The 15,071-nt window shown below is 53.5% G+C and overlaps 1 protein-coding gene across 2 annotated transcripts; it reads right to left on the reverse strand.

The window, feature by feature from the left end:
- Window positions 1-236: 236 nt before the first annotated feature.
- On the reverse strand, window positions 237-7,594 carry RBFA (ribosome binding factor A). Of its 2 annotated transcripts, none has more exons than XM_078875794.1 (6): window positions 7,335-7,594; window positions 6,172-6,205; window positions 5,065-5,262; window positions 4,099-4,205; window positions 2,037-2,121; window positions 237-1,554 (listed from the first exon to the last, which is right to left on the reverse strand). In XM_078875794.1, the coding sequence occupies exons 1-6, from the start codon at window positions 7,481-7,483 to the stop codon at window positions 1,090-1,092; spliced, it is 1,038 nt and encodes a 345-aa protein (XP_078731920.1). In that variant the 5' UTR covers window positions 7,484-7,594; the 3' UTR covers window positions 237-1,089. The 2 variants fall into 2 exon arrangements, with proteins under 2 accessions (XP_078731920.1, XP_078731919.1); XM_078875793.1 differs by having other exon boundaries at window positions 238-1,554; window positions 4,099-4,211.
- Between the last annotated feature and the right edge of the window lie 7,477 nt (window positions 7,595-15,071).

The following is a 15,071-nucleotide window of genomic DNA, read 5'->3' on the forward strand; positions in this document are numbered from 1 at the left end:
ATGCATTATATATTTTGGTTAGATTTTTGATTGAGCGAAAAAGATTGCTTTTATCAGTGGCCACGTAGCAGTGTGTTCGGAAGTCAAGTGACCGCTAAATAAAGTTTCCCCCAAAATAATGAAACCGTAAATCTTGTATAGGACAACCTGGGACACAGACTAGATGTCTACACCATAATCACTTTGTTTGGTGGTTTGCATCTTTTATTCGTTAAAAGTGTTCAACCATTGGGATAATTTCCATTTGTTTAAACGAGGAAACCCTGTGACCGGTTCCTTTACATTTGGACTCGAACGTGGCGTGACTCGCCAAAGTTAAGAGCATCTCCGGGATGTCTTTTTATACACATTTTACTTGGAAAAACAATCTGCGTGATTGCACACTGATGCTTTTTCATTTTTAAATCCTTTATATTAAGTTCGCTTGCTTGCTTAGGACCGTGCAAATCTTTCGGTCGTTTTTTAACCCACTTCCCGTGATCCAATCGAGCTGACATTTTCCACACAGACTCGTTGTGTGTGACAATGTTCGTGAAAAAATTTTTCAAAAATTTTACACTTTTTAGGACAAAAATATATTTAATTACCAATTGCTTAATGGTGCAATGCAATCATCTGACCCATAGGTGGCAGCCATCTCAAGCCAGAGGACGAGAGGACTCTAGCCGCCACGCATATAAACGATTTATAGTGAAAAACTTTGTTTTTACGGGTTATACTTATTACTTTTCAATCTGAAAACAAACTCCCTCGCACGTTTATTTTTCTATTGTGCTTATGTATAAGCTATTTGCTTACAATGACATCTGTGAAGCTGAACTATCGGTCAATAAACAAACATTTATTCAGACCGATTATCCAATCGACTCTGTTAAGATGTAGAAGGTGCTGGCTGATAATGCTCGTTAAGTATATGACACGGTAATGAAGCCAATTGTAAATAAACCCTATTTGTTATGTTTAAGAGAAGACAGCGATGAATTGCATCAACATGGCCAGCATTACAACATTCAATGCACGTTCATAAAGTGCCACCATTCTACCCTTCAATATAAAAAACGAATATTTGTCAAGTCCATTGTCTCGAAGCTACCGATCTTTAACTCCACGATAATTGCTGTCGTCACCATCCTCGAGCTCGTCGCTGTGCCACTCGGCCTGCTGCCGCCTGCGCATCGCCTCGTCGCGTTGGAGCCGCTGGGCCAGGTACGCGGCGGGCGTGACGTCGTCGTCGTCCTCCTTGCGTCTCTCCTTCTTCGCCTGCATCTTCTGTTTGAGCCTCCGCAGCTGCTGCCGCTGCAGCCGGTCCCACTCGTCCCCCACGGGCTCGGCCACGGCGCTGGGCCGCTCGCGCTTCTTGTAGCCGGCGATCTGCCGCAGCATGGCGGCGCGGTCCACCCCAAACACGTCGGCCGGGAGAGGGGGCCCCCACGCCTCGGCTTGGTCACCGGGGCCCACGGTGGCAGGGTCCCCCGCGATAACAGGGTCCACCGGGGCCTCCAGCTCCAATTCCTCACCGCCGTGAACTCCAATGCACGCCAGCAAATGTTCCACCTGCGGAGGGGGCAGCCGAGATGTTGCTGGTTTTGTAAAACGGCCTCCGATTTTTATCACCCACAGCAGTTGCATTCGCAACTCCACTGGGATCGGGTAGCAAGGCTAAGCAACGACCACACGGGTCCGCAGAGCTCCACATTTGAGAGACACCTGGCGCACGCGTTGCAGCGGCCCTTGTATTGTTGCCATTAAATAGTAGGCACCACGTGAGCGTGTAAACTTATTGTACGAGCATTGAGGCTATGCTCTGTCCACAACGATAGGTGGTAATGATTTCAATTACATAAATGTTAAAAGGCTACAATCTCGTGGCAAAAAAGACCCAAAGTCACAGCAGCACATCACCACCTGTGCTCGGTGTACACGGAATGTCACGTGCAAGCCAACGAAGAGGGGGATTCTCCAAGGATGCCCCCCCCCCCCTCCGCAGCCTTCACTGTGGTGTTTAAATAAAGAGTGGCTCCCGTGCGGACACCCACCTCTGCCACGGCCGCGTACTCCTTGTCCCGCACGAACACGATCGGCGGCACATTCCCGATGAGCTGGTAGCTGATGAGCAGGTGCCTAGGAAACCACGACACACAGATGCATGCGCCCTGTCGTTTGCTGTTTTGCCTGCTGCTGTTGCGTTTCATGCTCCCATCCTGACCGTTGCTGTGACGCGTGTGGCGGTGCACGAGACTGCGCTTGTGCTTTGTTTGCACAACCGTGCTTTACTTGTGAGCACTTGCTCTGCCGACTGACGTGCATGGCTGCTGCTGCCGCCGTTCTCACGTGCCGTATTTTATGGTAATAATAATGATTTGTATTTAATAAAGAGTCCGGCCCTCCTTCAGGCCCAGGGCGTCGAGGAGCACTGAACACGCTATCAGCAACTTGCATCACATCTCTTCTCAAACAATTGCCAAGGCCAGCCCCGGTGGCAGCTGTCACTGTTCGACAAAAAATTACGCCATATGTGGGGCATGAGTCCTATCAGCTATCATAAACCCCCTTCTAAAAATACCCTTGTGACACTTCTAGTCCTGCCAACTACCGGCCAATCTCACTCCTCCCTTTTCTGAGCTTCTATAACGTCTTGTCCACTCCCGCCTTACTCGCCACATCTCATCTAATTCTCTCTACCCTCAACTCCAATCTGGATTCCGCCCCAACCATTCAACTGAAACTGCCCGTCCTCAATGTACAGTCATCGAACAAACTCTGCCCATTCTAGCCTCCCCTCAATCCTCATTCTCCTGGATCTTTCCTCAGCCTTTGACAAAGTCGATCAACCCACACTCCCTTCCATCCTCTCGAGTCACGGTTTCTCCAGCACACCCCTCTCCTGGCTCCACTCTTATCTCTCTTAACGCTCTTCGTCTGTTGCTTTCAACCACTCAACCTCCCCTCCCCCGTCACGGTTGGTATCCACCCCAAGGATCTGTCCTAGGCCGTTTGCTATTCTCCCTCTATGTTACCCGATAACTTATTCACCGACAACACCCAGATTTTATTTTACTTTCCCTCCTTCACCCCTGACCTTTCCTCCCGCATTGCCAACTGCGTAACCACATCCTGGATGTTACGCCACTTCCTCTGCATCAATCCTTCTATCACTGAAATCATTTTATTCCCTTCTCCCCTCCACCCTGTCCTACCATCTTATTCCCTCCCTTCTACCTCACTCTTCTCGTCTCCTGCTCGCAACCTCAGGGTCATCTCCAACTCCTCTCTCTCCACCCGTATCTCTGCTACGAGCAACACCTGCTGCTCTCAACCTGTTCAATATTCGGAAAAACCCGTCCTATCATCTCACTCTGCTGCTAAACTCCTGGTTCACTCCCTCGTGTTCACTCACCTTGACGATTGCAACTCTCTTCTCGGCGGTCCTGTCTCTGCCTTCACTCATCTCCAACAACAGGTACCAAATGCTTCAGCCCGGATCATTTTTAACCTCGCCCCACAACTCCCACACTTCTGCATTCCTTGTCCAACTCCACTGGCTCTCTGTCGACTATCGCTGCCCGTTTACATTTCTCACTTTTAGTCTACTAATCTCTCCATGGTCTTGCCCCACATTATCTCGCGTCTCTCATCTCTTAGTACTCTGTCCTGTCCTCTATGCTCCCAGTCTCCACAGTCCCTTTGTGTGCCTCCCTCGCCCTGCGCCCAGTCTCGCTCCCTTTCATTGAAACCAACTTCCCATTGCAGCACACCTGTCCTGTTACCATAACTGCATCACCACTTTTAGTAACCCCACTCTTTATTTTAACCACTATCATCTTTTGTACAATTTTAAATTTATCGTGAAGCACCTTGGACTAAGGTGCTATATAAATCTATAGAAGATAACAATGTGTAATTCCAATTTCATAATTTTCGAATTGAGCAAATTTGGCCTTTTGATGCCAGCGAGCAACGGCCGACTCTTATGAATGACGTCACGGGATTTTTAACGTCCGCTGTGAAGCATGTGGAGCGTAACTTCGAGGTTAATACAGCTGCAGCAGTACGGGCACGATCTGCTGCAGCTGCGTTGTCGCTGCGTGGCACCCTCACCGCAGGCGCTTGGCGTAGCGCTGCAGCGTCTGCGCTGTGCCCTCGTCCTGCTCCGTGCTGCCCAGGCCACGCCAGTACACGCGGCACGCGCTGAAGTCCGGGGATATCTTCACCTGGCGGCACACGGGAACGTCACAATGGGCGACAGAGAGCAGCTTGTGACATCCGATTATATCCGCCCAACTGTGACGTCAGCGTTATGCCACGAAACTAAAACACCTTTGTATGAGATGTGGATAGACGCACGTGATTGCAAACCGTAGCGTGGATAGACACAAGCGATTGTAATCCATAATATAGATTGACGTGAGTGACTGCAATGCGTTGTATGGATATACGGGAGTGATTGTAATCTGTAGTGTGGATAGACATTGTATCAACGCGCAGCCAAAGACATCATGTCAACAGGGCTCTCTCTATTCCTCCAACGGGTATGCATTAATAATGCATGCCACTAAATCGATTACCAGACGCCACACACTGAGTGTTTTGCCAGTTGCTTTTGCAAAACCATACGAAAGACTTATTGAGACCCTTGCACTAATAACATCAAAGGCATGGGAAACAAACTATAAAAACTACAATGTATTTTTATTTTACCAGGGAAGGCCCACTGAGCTATATAGCTCTTTTTCAGAAGCGACATAGCCACAAATTATAGCTCAACGAAGTGGCTTATGTGGCAATTTATAGCAGCCAAATACTCTAAATGTGCGTTTTTAAATGAGGGAAAAACTAGAGGACCCGGAGAAAAATCCACTCGACCACGGGGAGAACATTCAAACTCCAAATATACAGCAGGCGTCAGGGTCGGGATCAAACCCACAACCTCCTCCATACTAGGTGAGGCAGATAACATCTCGCCACCGTGGCACCCGTGGTCCACACTGGAAGCTATTGGAGTAACGTGGAGTGTCGCTGGGTGTTCACAAGCGTGGTGGCCGGTCGCCCTGTTCGGCAGCTCACCTTGACGATCTCCATGGGCAGGTGGCACACCTCGGGCCCCACCTCGGACGTGCTCATCAGGTCCACGATGTAGCGCATCAGCAGGCTGCTCACCGTGCGGGAGCGCAGGCTGTCCTCGCCCCTGGCCCGTTTTCGGGGCCCCAGCGACGTCCCTCCCAACCAGTTGGGGCCCGAGTCCAGGGACCCCTGGAAGACCTCCTGCGTGGCGCACGGAAGACGCCGATCATCACCGATGCCTCGGCATCACTCCAAACCCTGAACTCGCCACCGAGCTCAGCGTGTGCAGGACATCCGACGTCCACCACCACCACCACTTCAATGGCTCAACTGCTGCTGAAACCTTTCCTCATCCCTGCAAAACCTCTTGCTCTCAAAAACCGCTCACCTCCTCACTCTGTACAATTCTGAACACGACTGTCAGAATTCACGCCTGCACCGGAAACGTATCACCCTAATCCACAGATGCCTCCATTGGCTCCCAAACCAATCATGGCTCAACTATAAGATTGCCCTCACTGCTTTCAAGATCAGGCATGGGTGTGCCTCCCTTTCCATCTCATCTCTCTCTATTTTCCTCCTCCTCATACCCTCTCCTGCAGGAGGTTGCCACTTTTCCTTTGCTGCCCCCACAGAATAATCCCTCAGCTGGATCCCAGGCTGTCTGCACTGCTGACTCCCCTTGCACCGGCTGTTCTCACCATCCCCTCCTCCTCCTTTTCTATGAACCTGACACTACTTACTGTGCTCCTCTTTGCTCCACCTTCACTTGAATGCAGTATTTAAGCAAAGGAATTACCCGCTTTACAGTTACCACAGTCATTAGCTCAATTATCAAACAGGCACAAATCTATAATGTCCACAACTACATTCCTGGAGTCATTCACACGATATCACTGGGTTAAGTTGTGTAATAAAATCCAGTTAGTTGTAATAATGAAAAAAAAATATTAAATGTTTTTTTTACGCCACCAAATGTTCGTGGTGTTTTTTGTGTGTAAATTTAAAGTGTCCAGATAAATCACTGGTCATAATGTTCACAGCAAAATATATTATGAATGACGTGTGTACAATGATGACGCGGTGCTGCTGGCTCTGGAGCTGACTTACCGGCTTAAAACGCGACTGAAACCAGTGCTTCTTTCTGAAAACATGACATGGGAAAATGTCAGAGACGCGATACATTTAAATGCGGTGACTGTAAGATGCGTGTTTCTCATTGAATTAGCATGCATTAACGTATGATCTTCAAGTTTCAAAGTTATTTTGTTGAACAAAGTGACAAATCAAGAGACCAGGATGAGTCTCATTTGCATGGGTTACCAAAATGGCAAAATCAACGCAAAATACAACTGCGAAGCAGACGGAAATCAGAACAATAACACAAACAACCCTGTCACGTGAGACTTCGAAATCACTCAATGTTAACTGAACCTTTTGGCGGTACCCCGGGGTACCATAGTAATCCGGCTCTCGCGTAACGACAGGGATCGAACGGCAAGTCCAAAATCAGCTCGAGACGGGCTGGTCAGCCCCCCCACCCACCTGTGCTCGCGCCCCCCCCCCCCACCTGTGCTCGCCCCACCCCCCACCTGTGCTCGACCCCCCCCACCTGTGCTTGCCCCCCCCACCTGTGCTCGCCCCCCCCCCCCCACCTGTGCTCGCTCCCCCCACCTGTGCTCGCCCCCCCCACCTGTGCTCGCCCCCCCCCACCTGTGCTCGCCCCCCCCCACCTGTGCTCGCCCCCCCCCCACCTGTGCTCGGCCCCCCCCCACCTGTGCTTGCCCCCCCCCCCACCTGTGCTTGCCCCCCCCCCCACCTGTGCTTGGCCAGCCCCCACCTGTGCTTGCCCCCCCCCCACCTGTGCTTGCCCCCCCACACCTGTGCTTGCCCCCCCCCCCACCTGTGCTTGCCCCCCCCCCACCTGTGCCCCCCCCCCACCTGTGCCCCCCCCCACCTGTGCCCCCCCCCCACCTGTGCCCCCCCCCCACCTGTGCCCCCCCCCCACCTGTGCCCCCCCCCACCTGTGCCCCCCCCCACCTGTGCCCCCCCCCCACCTGTGCCGCCCCCACCTGTGCCCCCCCCACCTGTGCCCCCCCCCCACCTGTGCCCCCCCCCCCCACCTGTGCCCCCCCCCCACCTGTGCCCCCCCCCCCACCTGTGCCCCCCCCACCTGTGCCCCCCCCCCCACCTGTGCCCCCCCCCCCACCTCTGCCCCCCCACCCCCCACCTCTGCCCCCCCACCCCCCCCAACTGTGCTTGCCCCCCCCCACCTGTGCTTGGCCAGCATTCTCTGCAGCTGCTGGACTCTGGAGTCGCCCCGGGGCGAGGAGACGTGCAGCGCGGCGCGGGGACCCGGGACGCGGAGCCGCAGCGGCACCTGCAGCAGCAGCCGCGACCCCACGCAGCGACACAGAGACATGAGGCCCCCCGCCGGGCTCCTTCACGGCCCAGGCGAGGCAGCAGCGCGGCCGAACGGAACGCGCGGAGCAGTGGAGGTAGTGGGGGAGACCCTTGCAGTGCTCAGATGGGCGCCGCCATGTTGCAAAGCAAGCGATTGTAATCCATAATGTGGATAGACGCGAGCGATTATAAACCGTAATGTGGATAGACGCGAGCGATTATAAACCGTAATGTGGATAGACGCGAGCGATTGTAATCGGTAATGTGGATAGACGCGAGCGATTGTAATCAGTAGTGTGGATAGACGCGAGCGATTGTAATCGGTAGTGTGGATAGACGCGAGCGATTGTAATCGGTAGTGTGGATAGACGCAAGCGATTGTAACCCTTAGTGTGGATAAACGCGATTGATTGTAATCGGTAGTGTTGATAGACGCGAGCGATTGTAATCGGTAATGTGGATAGACGCGAGCGATTGTAATCCGCAATGTGGATAAACGACGCGCGATTGTAATATGTAGTGTGGATAGGCGCAAGTGATTGTAATCCATAGTGTGGATCGACGCAAGATAATGTAATCTGTAGTGTGGATAGATGCGAGCGATTGTAATCTAAATTGTAATGTTTAGTGTAAAGGTAAAACATTCCCCTTATCGCCTTATCAGACCGTGGGTGCCAGAACCATTCCCGACCGCCTTTGTCTCCCCAGTGCTGATGTTTAGGCACCGCACCATTTACTCATTTAAGGTTGAGTTGACCTAGGAGAAGACCCGGACAGATTTAGATATTTGCTGTCGAACTGGGGTCGTCGGTTTTGAAGCGCAGTGCGCTAACCGCTGCGCCACCGCTCATCCAACACTCGGCGCCCTCTGCAGAGGCGGCACGCGCACGCCAGAGGGAGCCCGCGGGGCGTCCACGTGGGACACGGACAGGTCTCGTGACGGGTGGTGAGTGACGTGGTGAGTGGTGAGTGACGTGGATCGTGAGTGGTGAGTGAGTAGTGAGTGACGTGGTGTTTCAGTTTTATTTATTTGGTATCGCCCTGTGAGCCATTCGGCTCTTGAATCGGGTGCAACCGCAACAAACAAAAAGTGAGTGACGTGGTGAGTGGTGAGTAACGTGGTGAGTGATTAGTGACGTGGTGTGTGACGTGGTGAGTGGTCACTGACGTGGATCGTGAGTGGTGATTGAGTGGTGAGTGGTGAGTAACGTGGTGAGTGATTAGTGACGTGGTGTGTGACGTGGTGAGTGGTCACTGACGTGGATCGTGAGTGGTGATTGAGTGGTGAGTAACGTGGTGAGTGAGTGGTGATTGAGTGGTGAGTGACGTGGTGAGTGAGTGGTGAGTAACGTGGTGAGTGATAAGCGACGTGGTGAGTGAGTGGTGAGTGACGTGGTAAGTGGCGAGTGACGTGGTGAGTGAATGGTGAGTAACGTGGTGAGTGAATGTGGCATTTCCACCAATGAATCCGGACTGTAAACGGGCAACGAATACCGCCTGAGTGGCCATTCGAGCAGCAGATCGCGTGTCTATCCACGCTCACACAACGTGTGCGGTGACGTCTTACTGCAACGGTTTTAACTTGCCTGCGATGTTCTAGAGCTTTCCTCGAAGTCTCGACACTCCCCGTCAAGTGTCGCCTCAACAGGCAACAACGGACAGCAGTTAGAAAATATCGAATCGTCGAAATGGCACCGGTTGTGGTATCTCTTTGCTTAAACCGGGCGCGTCGTTTCAACGATCAATCTCTCTGTCCGTCTGCCTGTGTTGCCCGGTGGAATCTTTTTTACACGCTTTCATTTAACTCTGTCTGTTGTCGTCGTTGTTGTCGTTGTTGTATCCTCAAATCTTGTAACTCAATTTTAAACCACTTTCCAATGTGGTATCGACTGCAAACTTGCTATAATTATGTCATACTGATGACAATACTATATTCCATCATAAACAAATAAAATTAGATATTTTTAAACATTATTTTGTATATGTTATATTTCGGCTTGGGTCTAATTGTCCACGGTCAACTGACGTTGGCTGTAATTGGCCATGGTCCCTTACGTTATGGCAAGCTTCGGGGCCACTTTCTGGAGTCGTGGAGTTCTTCCATTACTAGTACATTTCATAAAAGCGTGTTTAAAATTTTTTATTTTAAATATAACTTATTTTTCCGAGCGACGCATTAGGTCAGAACATTTGCGAGGCCGACGCAAGATCTACGATCACATAATAATCATAATAATCATTATCATGGCTGCGTGTGACCGGCACGTTCAGTTAATGAAGGGGATACCTTTGAATGTTTGTCGCCCACGAAATAAAGACTCGCGGAAGCGACGGCCGGGTCAACTTGACCATCACCCCCCGGGGGTTGTGGGGCGGCTCAACTTTCATCGCTCCATTTGGCACGCGCTCTTAGTTTTTATGGCCCACGCCCCCCCCCCCCGTTCTCTCTTTCCACTTGCCCTCCCTCTTCAAATTGGCCGACTTCTAAACCCGGGCTAAAGACTAAAGTGTTATTGATCACGGAGAGGAAGGGGTGGGGAACGGTGGGTGGGTTAATGTGGCGTCAACCCCCACCTTGATGGAGTCCATTAGAGACGCTGCCCCTCCCGTGAAATATGATGTAATTATGGCAAGGGGTCCCGGCCGATCGCGCACCATTTCGGATCCCATTGATTTCCCTCCGTCCGAACTGTGCACATATTTGTGGGTGTTTGGCCAATCCCCAGAGGCTAATTCCGATATAGGAGGGAGAGAGGGAGGGCAGGCAGGCGAGCGTGTGCGACCGGGATGGAGGCGACTTTGTGAATTGTGATTGTGGCAATGAGGCGGCGGAGAGCGGCGTGGGGTGTGTCGTTTGTTTTCTGTTGCCATCATCATCATCGTCGTCATCATCGATCCATCCTCAGAAACATCATCGGGCGTTGATGTTAAGTGCGTGGTCGCCCGTCTGATGCCGCGCACGTGGAACCGCATCAACCGCGTTGGGGTGATAGCCTCGTCACAGCCGGCGCGGCGGTGACAGAGGAGGCTCAACACCCGGACATTACAGCCACGCGAGCCTCCTCCTCATCCTCCTTCTCCTCAATTGAGGTGACCGAGCCTCAGGCAGGGCCTCCGACGTTCACACTTCGCCATTTCTGAGGCCTCACTTTAATTATGGTCTTGGGGGCGGGGAGCGAGGTGGGGGAGGGGGCCGTGGCGCCTTCACGCAGTGGGGGGGCGGGGGGCACATTGAGCTGGAGGCGGATCCAGAAGTTTCTACCTGCCATGTAGCGATGGAGAACTCACCACCACGGTGGAGAGAACTCACCACCGCGATGGTGAACTCACCACCGCGATGGTGAAAACTCACCACCGCGATGGAGAGAACTCACCACCGCGATGGTGAGAAGTCACCACCGCGATGGAGAGAACTCACCACCGCGATGGAGAGAACTCACCACCGCGATGGTGAGAACTCACCACCGCGATGGAGAGAACTCACCACCGCGATGGAGAGAACTCACCACCGCGATGGTGAGAACTCACCACCGTGATGGTGAACTCACCACCGAGATGGAGAGAACTCACCACCGCGATGGAGAGAACTCACCACCGCGATGGTGAACTCACCACCGCGATGGTGAGAACTCACCACCGTGATGGTGAACTCACGACCGAGATGGAGAGAACTCACCACCGCGATGGAGAGAACTCACCACCGCGATGGAGAGAACTCACCACCGCGATGGAGAGAACTCACCACCGCGATGGTGAGAACTCACCACCGCGATGGAGAGAACTCACCACCGCGATGGAGAGAACTCACCACCACGGTGGAGAGAACTCACCACCACGATGGAGAGAACTCACCACCGCGATGGAGTGAACTCACCACCGCGATGGTGAGAACTCACCACCGTGATGGTGAACTCACCACCGAGATGGAGAGAACTCACCACCGCGATGGAGAGAACTCACCACCGCGATGGAGAACTCACCACCGCGATGGTGAGAACTCACCACCGCAATGGTGAGAACTCACCACCGCGATGGAGAGAACTCACCACCGCGATGGAGAGAACTCACCACCGCGATGGAGAACTCACCACCGCGATGGTGAACTCACCACCGCGATGGAGAGAACTCACCACCGCGATGGTGAGAACTCACCACCGTGATGGTGAACTCACCACCGAGATGGAGAGAACTCACCACCGCGATGGAGAGAACTCACCACCGCGATGGAGAACTCACCACCGCGATGGTGAGAACTCACCACCGCAATGGTGAGAACTCACCACCGCGATGGAGAGAACTCACCACCGCGATGGAGAGAACTCACCACCGCGATGGAGAACTCACCACCGCGATGGAGAGAACTCACCACCGCGATGGAGAGAACTCACCACCACGATGGTGAACTCACCACCGCGATGGAGAACTCACCACCGCGATGGTGAACTCACCACCGCGATGGAGAGAACTCACCACCGCGATGGAGAGAACTCACCACCACGATGGTGAACTCACCACCGCGATGGAGAACTCACCACCACGATGGAGAACTCACCACCGCGACGTGAAAGCTCCATTGGAAGGGGCCGTGATTTTAGGCGTACACCTTCTGTTCTCACCAAAAGCGCTCCTGTTGTCAATGTCCTGCGGACGACAACGCGACGCGCGAGCGAGCTGCCCCAACCCCCCGCGAACGGTAACCAAATGACATGGAGGCGTTTGTTATTTTTTTAAGCCGAGCGAACGGGCGCACACCACGTGACCCCACGGCACGATTGATGGAGCCCTCGTTAAGCCGGGTTCAGGATGCATGTAATGACCGCATCGTGGGCGGCTGAAGCCTCTCCCGGAGCAGCAGGGGGGGTGGGCATCGCCGATCATTTCTGTGGTGACTCACAAATTAAGCCGCGTGCCTCGTTGATTTGTAAAAAAATAGCGGAGCGGTTATTGACCTGACCACGCGCGACATTCGGAGGGGTTCGTGGAGTCGAACGATTCGGAAAAGCTCGAGTGACAGATACAAATTATTAAGCCAAGCCGGACATCTGTGAAACTTGAACATTTTTTCCCACGTGAATAAAAAACAAATGTAGCAACAAATGTCAGGTGGCCAGCGGGCTGAGATGGGGCTTTGCCATGGGCACACCCGACTGACTTTGACCCCTAACCCCCAAACCCCCACTCCTTCCGGAAACTCCACTCATTGCCCCCATCACTGTCACAATTATCATCACTCTCTTCGTCCCAATTGCGTATCCCGGTTCTGACTCGTCAAGCCACGCTCCCCGTTGGGCTCTCCTCTTCTCAGAGTTTTCAGTGCCAGGCACCACGGACTGTCTGATGGTCACCCTCATGACGCTCCATAGCCTTTTCCCATTTTTTTATTTTTCAGTGGGTGCGTAAGCAGGTTGCTGAGTTCGTGGGCTAGCGAATAGGTGGGTAGGCAGGCGAGCATGTGGGTAGGTGATTCGGTAAGGGATTTTAGCAAGTGAGTGGGTTGGTGGGGTCAGCAGTTTAATGAGTGGATAGATGGCTTAGCATCAAACACACGGAGCCGTTCCTCGATTGCCACAGAAGCACCCCAAATATATCGCATATCGGAGCAGTGATCTCAACTGGTTTCGAACATGACCACCGTGGTCGCCACGGTACTGTAGGAAACACGTTCAACATACATACATACATAGACTCACACAGCGACCAATAGACTCACGCGGAGAACCATGGACTCACACAGAGACCCATCATTTGTTGTCCTTCCCCCGCACCTCCGATTAGCACTGTTGTGTAAATACGGTGCGAAAGAGGTTCACCACACACACACACATACGTACGTGCAGAATGGAGGGCGTGGAGTCGAAGCGCGGGGTATGGAACGCGCGAGTGCGCGAGCACCCCGCGGGGTCGCCCCCCGATCTCTTCTCTGCGGCTGCGTTGAGCCACCCTCGCGTCGCGCTCCTTGCCGTGCGGGATGCTGGAGCCGCGAGCCACGAGGCCGTGGACCGTCCCTCTGCTGTGCGCGCGGCAGAGCGCTCGGCGCTCGGGGGTGTCGTGCGTGCGGGAGTTGGCGCTCTGGATGCCGGGAGATCGTTGATCGATGTTCGGTCGCCGGGTTGACGATGGCGCTGGTCGTGATTTACCACCGAGCCGAGCCGCGTGAAGTCTGATGCCGTCGTGCACGTGCGTGCTGCGTGGTACGAATGTCCACGGTGGGACGCGTAGTCGATCATCCAGGGTGGGTGTCCACCGCTGTGGAAGAGGCCACACGTCGCGAGGTGTCTTGCTGCCTCCGGTTGCTATAAACGAGCAGGCACGCCAAAGCCTTCGTAAGTATCCACGACGACAAACGTGCATGGGTTGTGCACGACAATCCAGTGATGTGAGTATCGCGCAGTCGTGGTTAATGCTGCGTACGTGTCGCGGGCATTGGGCTCCCTGGCTACAGCGCGCGTCGCTATCGACGACATTCGGAATTCCCGCCGAGCTCGGGGGCGCGGGGCGATCGCCGCTGTGTTTCGCAGACACAGTCGGCAGTGGTTTCACAGCCACTGCTGTGCGTGCGATCTCAGTCGAGCCTTTTGCGCGGTGTCATATTTCGAATTTGGCAAATGTGTACCGTGACGCCGCCACACAATGGCCTCCTCCTCCTCGGATCTAACTACGTCACGGGGTGTCTAACGTCCACCGTGAGGTGCTGCGGACGGCGCGTGTTTTACAGTTGACACACCCAAAGTAATAACTAAACTAAATATTTAATTTACAATGGATTAAAAAATATATATCAGGTAAGGAGGCCCACTGAGCTATATAGCTTTTTTTCAGAAGCGACCCGGTCATCACAAAATGATAACTCAACGAAGTGGCTTATCACGATGCAATTTCTAGCAGCCAAATACTCTAAACGCACGTTGATTCTAAATGTGGAGGGGAAAACCCGCGGACCCGGAGAAAAATCCACGCGATCACGGGGAGAACATACAATCTCCGAATATACAGCAGAGGTCAGGATTTGGATCGAACCCAGACCTCCTGCACGCCAGGCGCGGTAGTTAACATCTCGTCACCGCGGCGCGCCTACCAGGGTGGCCTAGAGGATTCGAACCTCTTCCACAAGCAGCGAACCCGCTGGGGGGTGGGGGGGGGTGCAGATGGAAGTGGGGGAGCAGGGCCCGCTGGGATTGGGGGTGGAGGGACATTCATCCTGTCATCCTTGCCCTCTTGCCTGACCCAATAACCCAATTAAGCGAGTTTAATTGTTATGAATGAGGCTGAGCTGGCGACGAGACCCTAACCATCTGTGTGAGCTCTCGCGTAATGTTTATTGGGCAGCGCGTCGAGTCGATGTCGGCCCCTCCTCCCTCCCTCTTCACCCCTCATTATCTCCCGCGACGGAGGCCGATGCTATTGCGAAGCGCTGATGGCGATGGGAGGCTCTCCTCCTCCTCCTGCTGCTGCTGCATCAATGTGGAGCGAGACGGAGATTAATCACGGCGCTAAAACACCGATCAGCGATGCACCGGAGATCCGTGACCGGGAGACCGCGTGGCAGGCCCGACGCGTGGCGAGGGAGCACGAGAGAGAGAGAGGGCATCTCGACGTCGTCCCGTTTG

This window comes from Lampetra fluviatilis, chromosome 42 (assembly GCF_964198595.1).
Source record: "Lampetra fluviatilis chromosome 42, kcLamFluv1.1, whole genome shotgun sequence".
NCBI classification, from domain to species: domain Eukaryota; kingdom Metazoa; phylum Chordata; class Hyperoartia; order Petromyzontiformes; family Petromyzontidae; genus Lampetra; species Lampetra fluviatilis.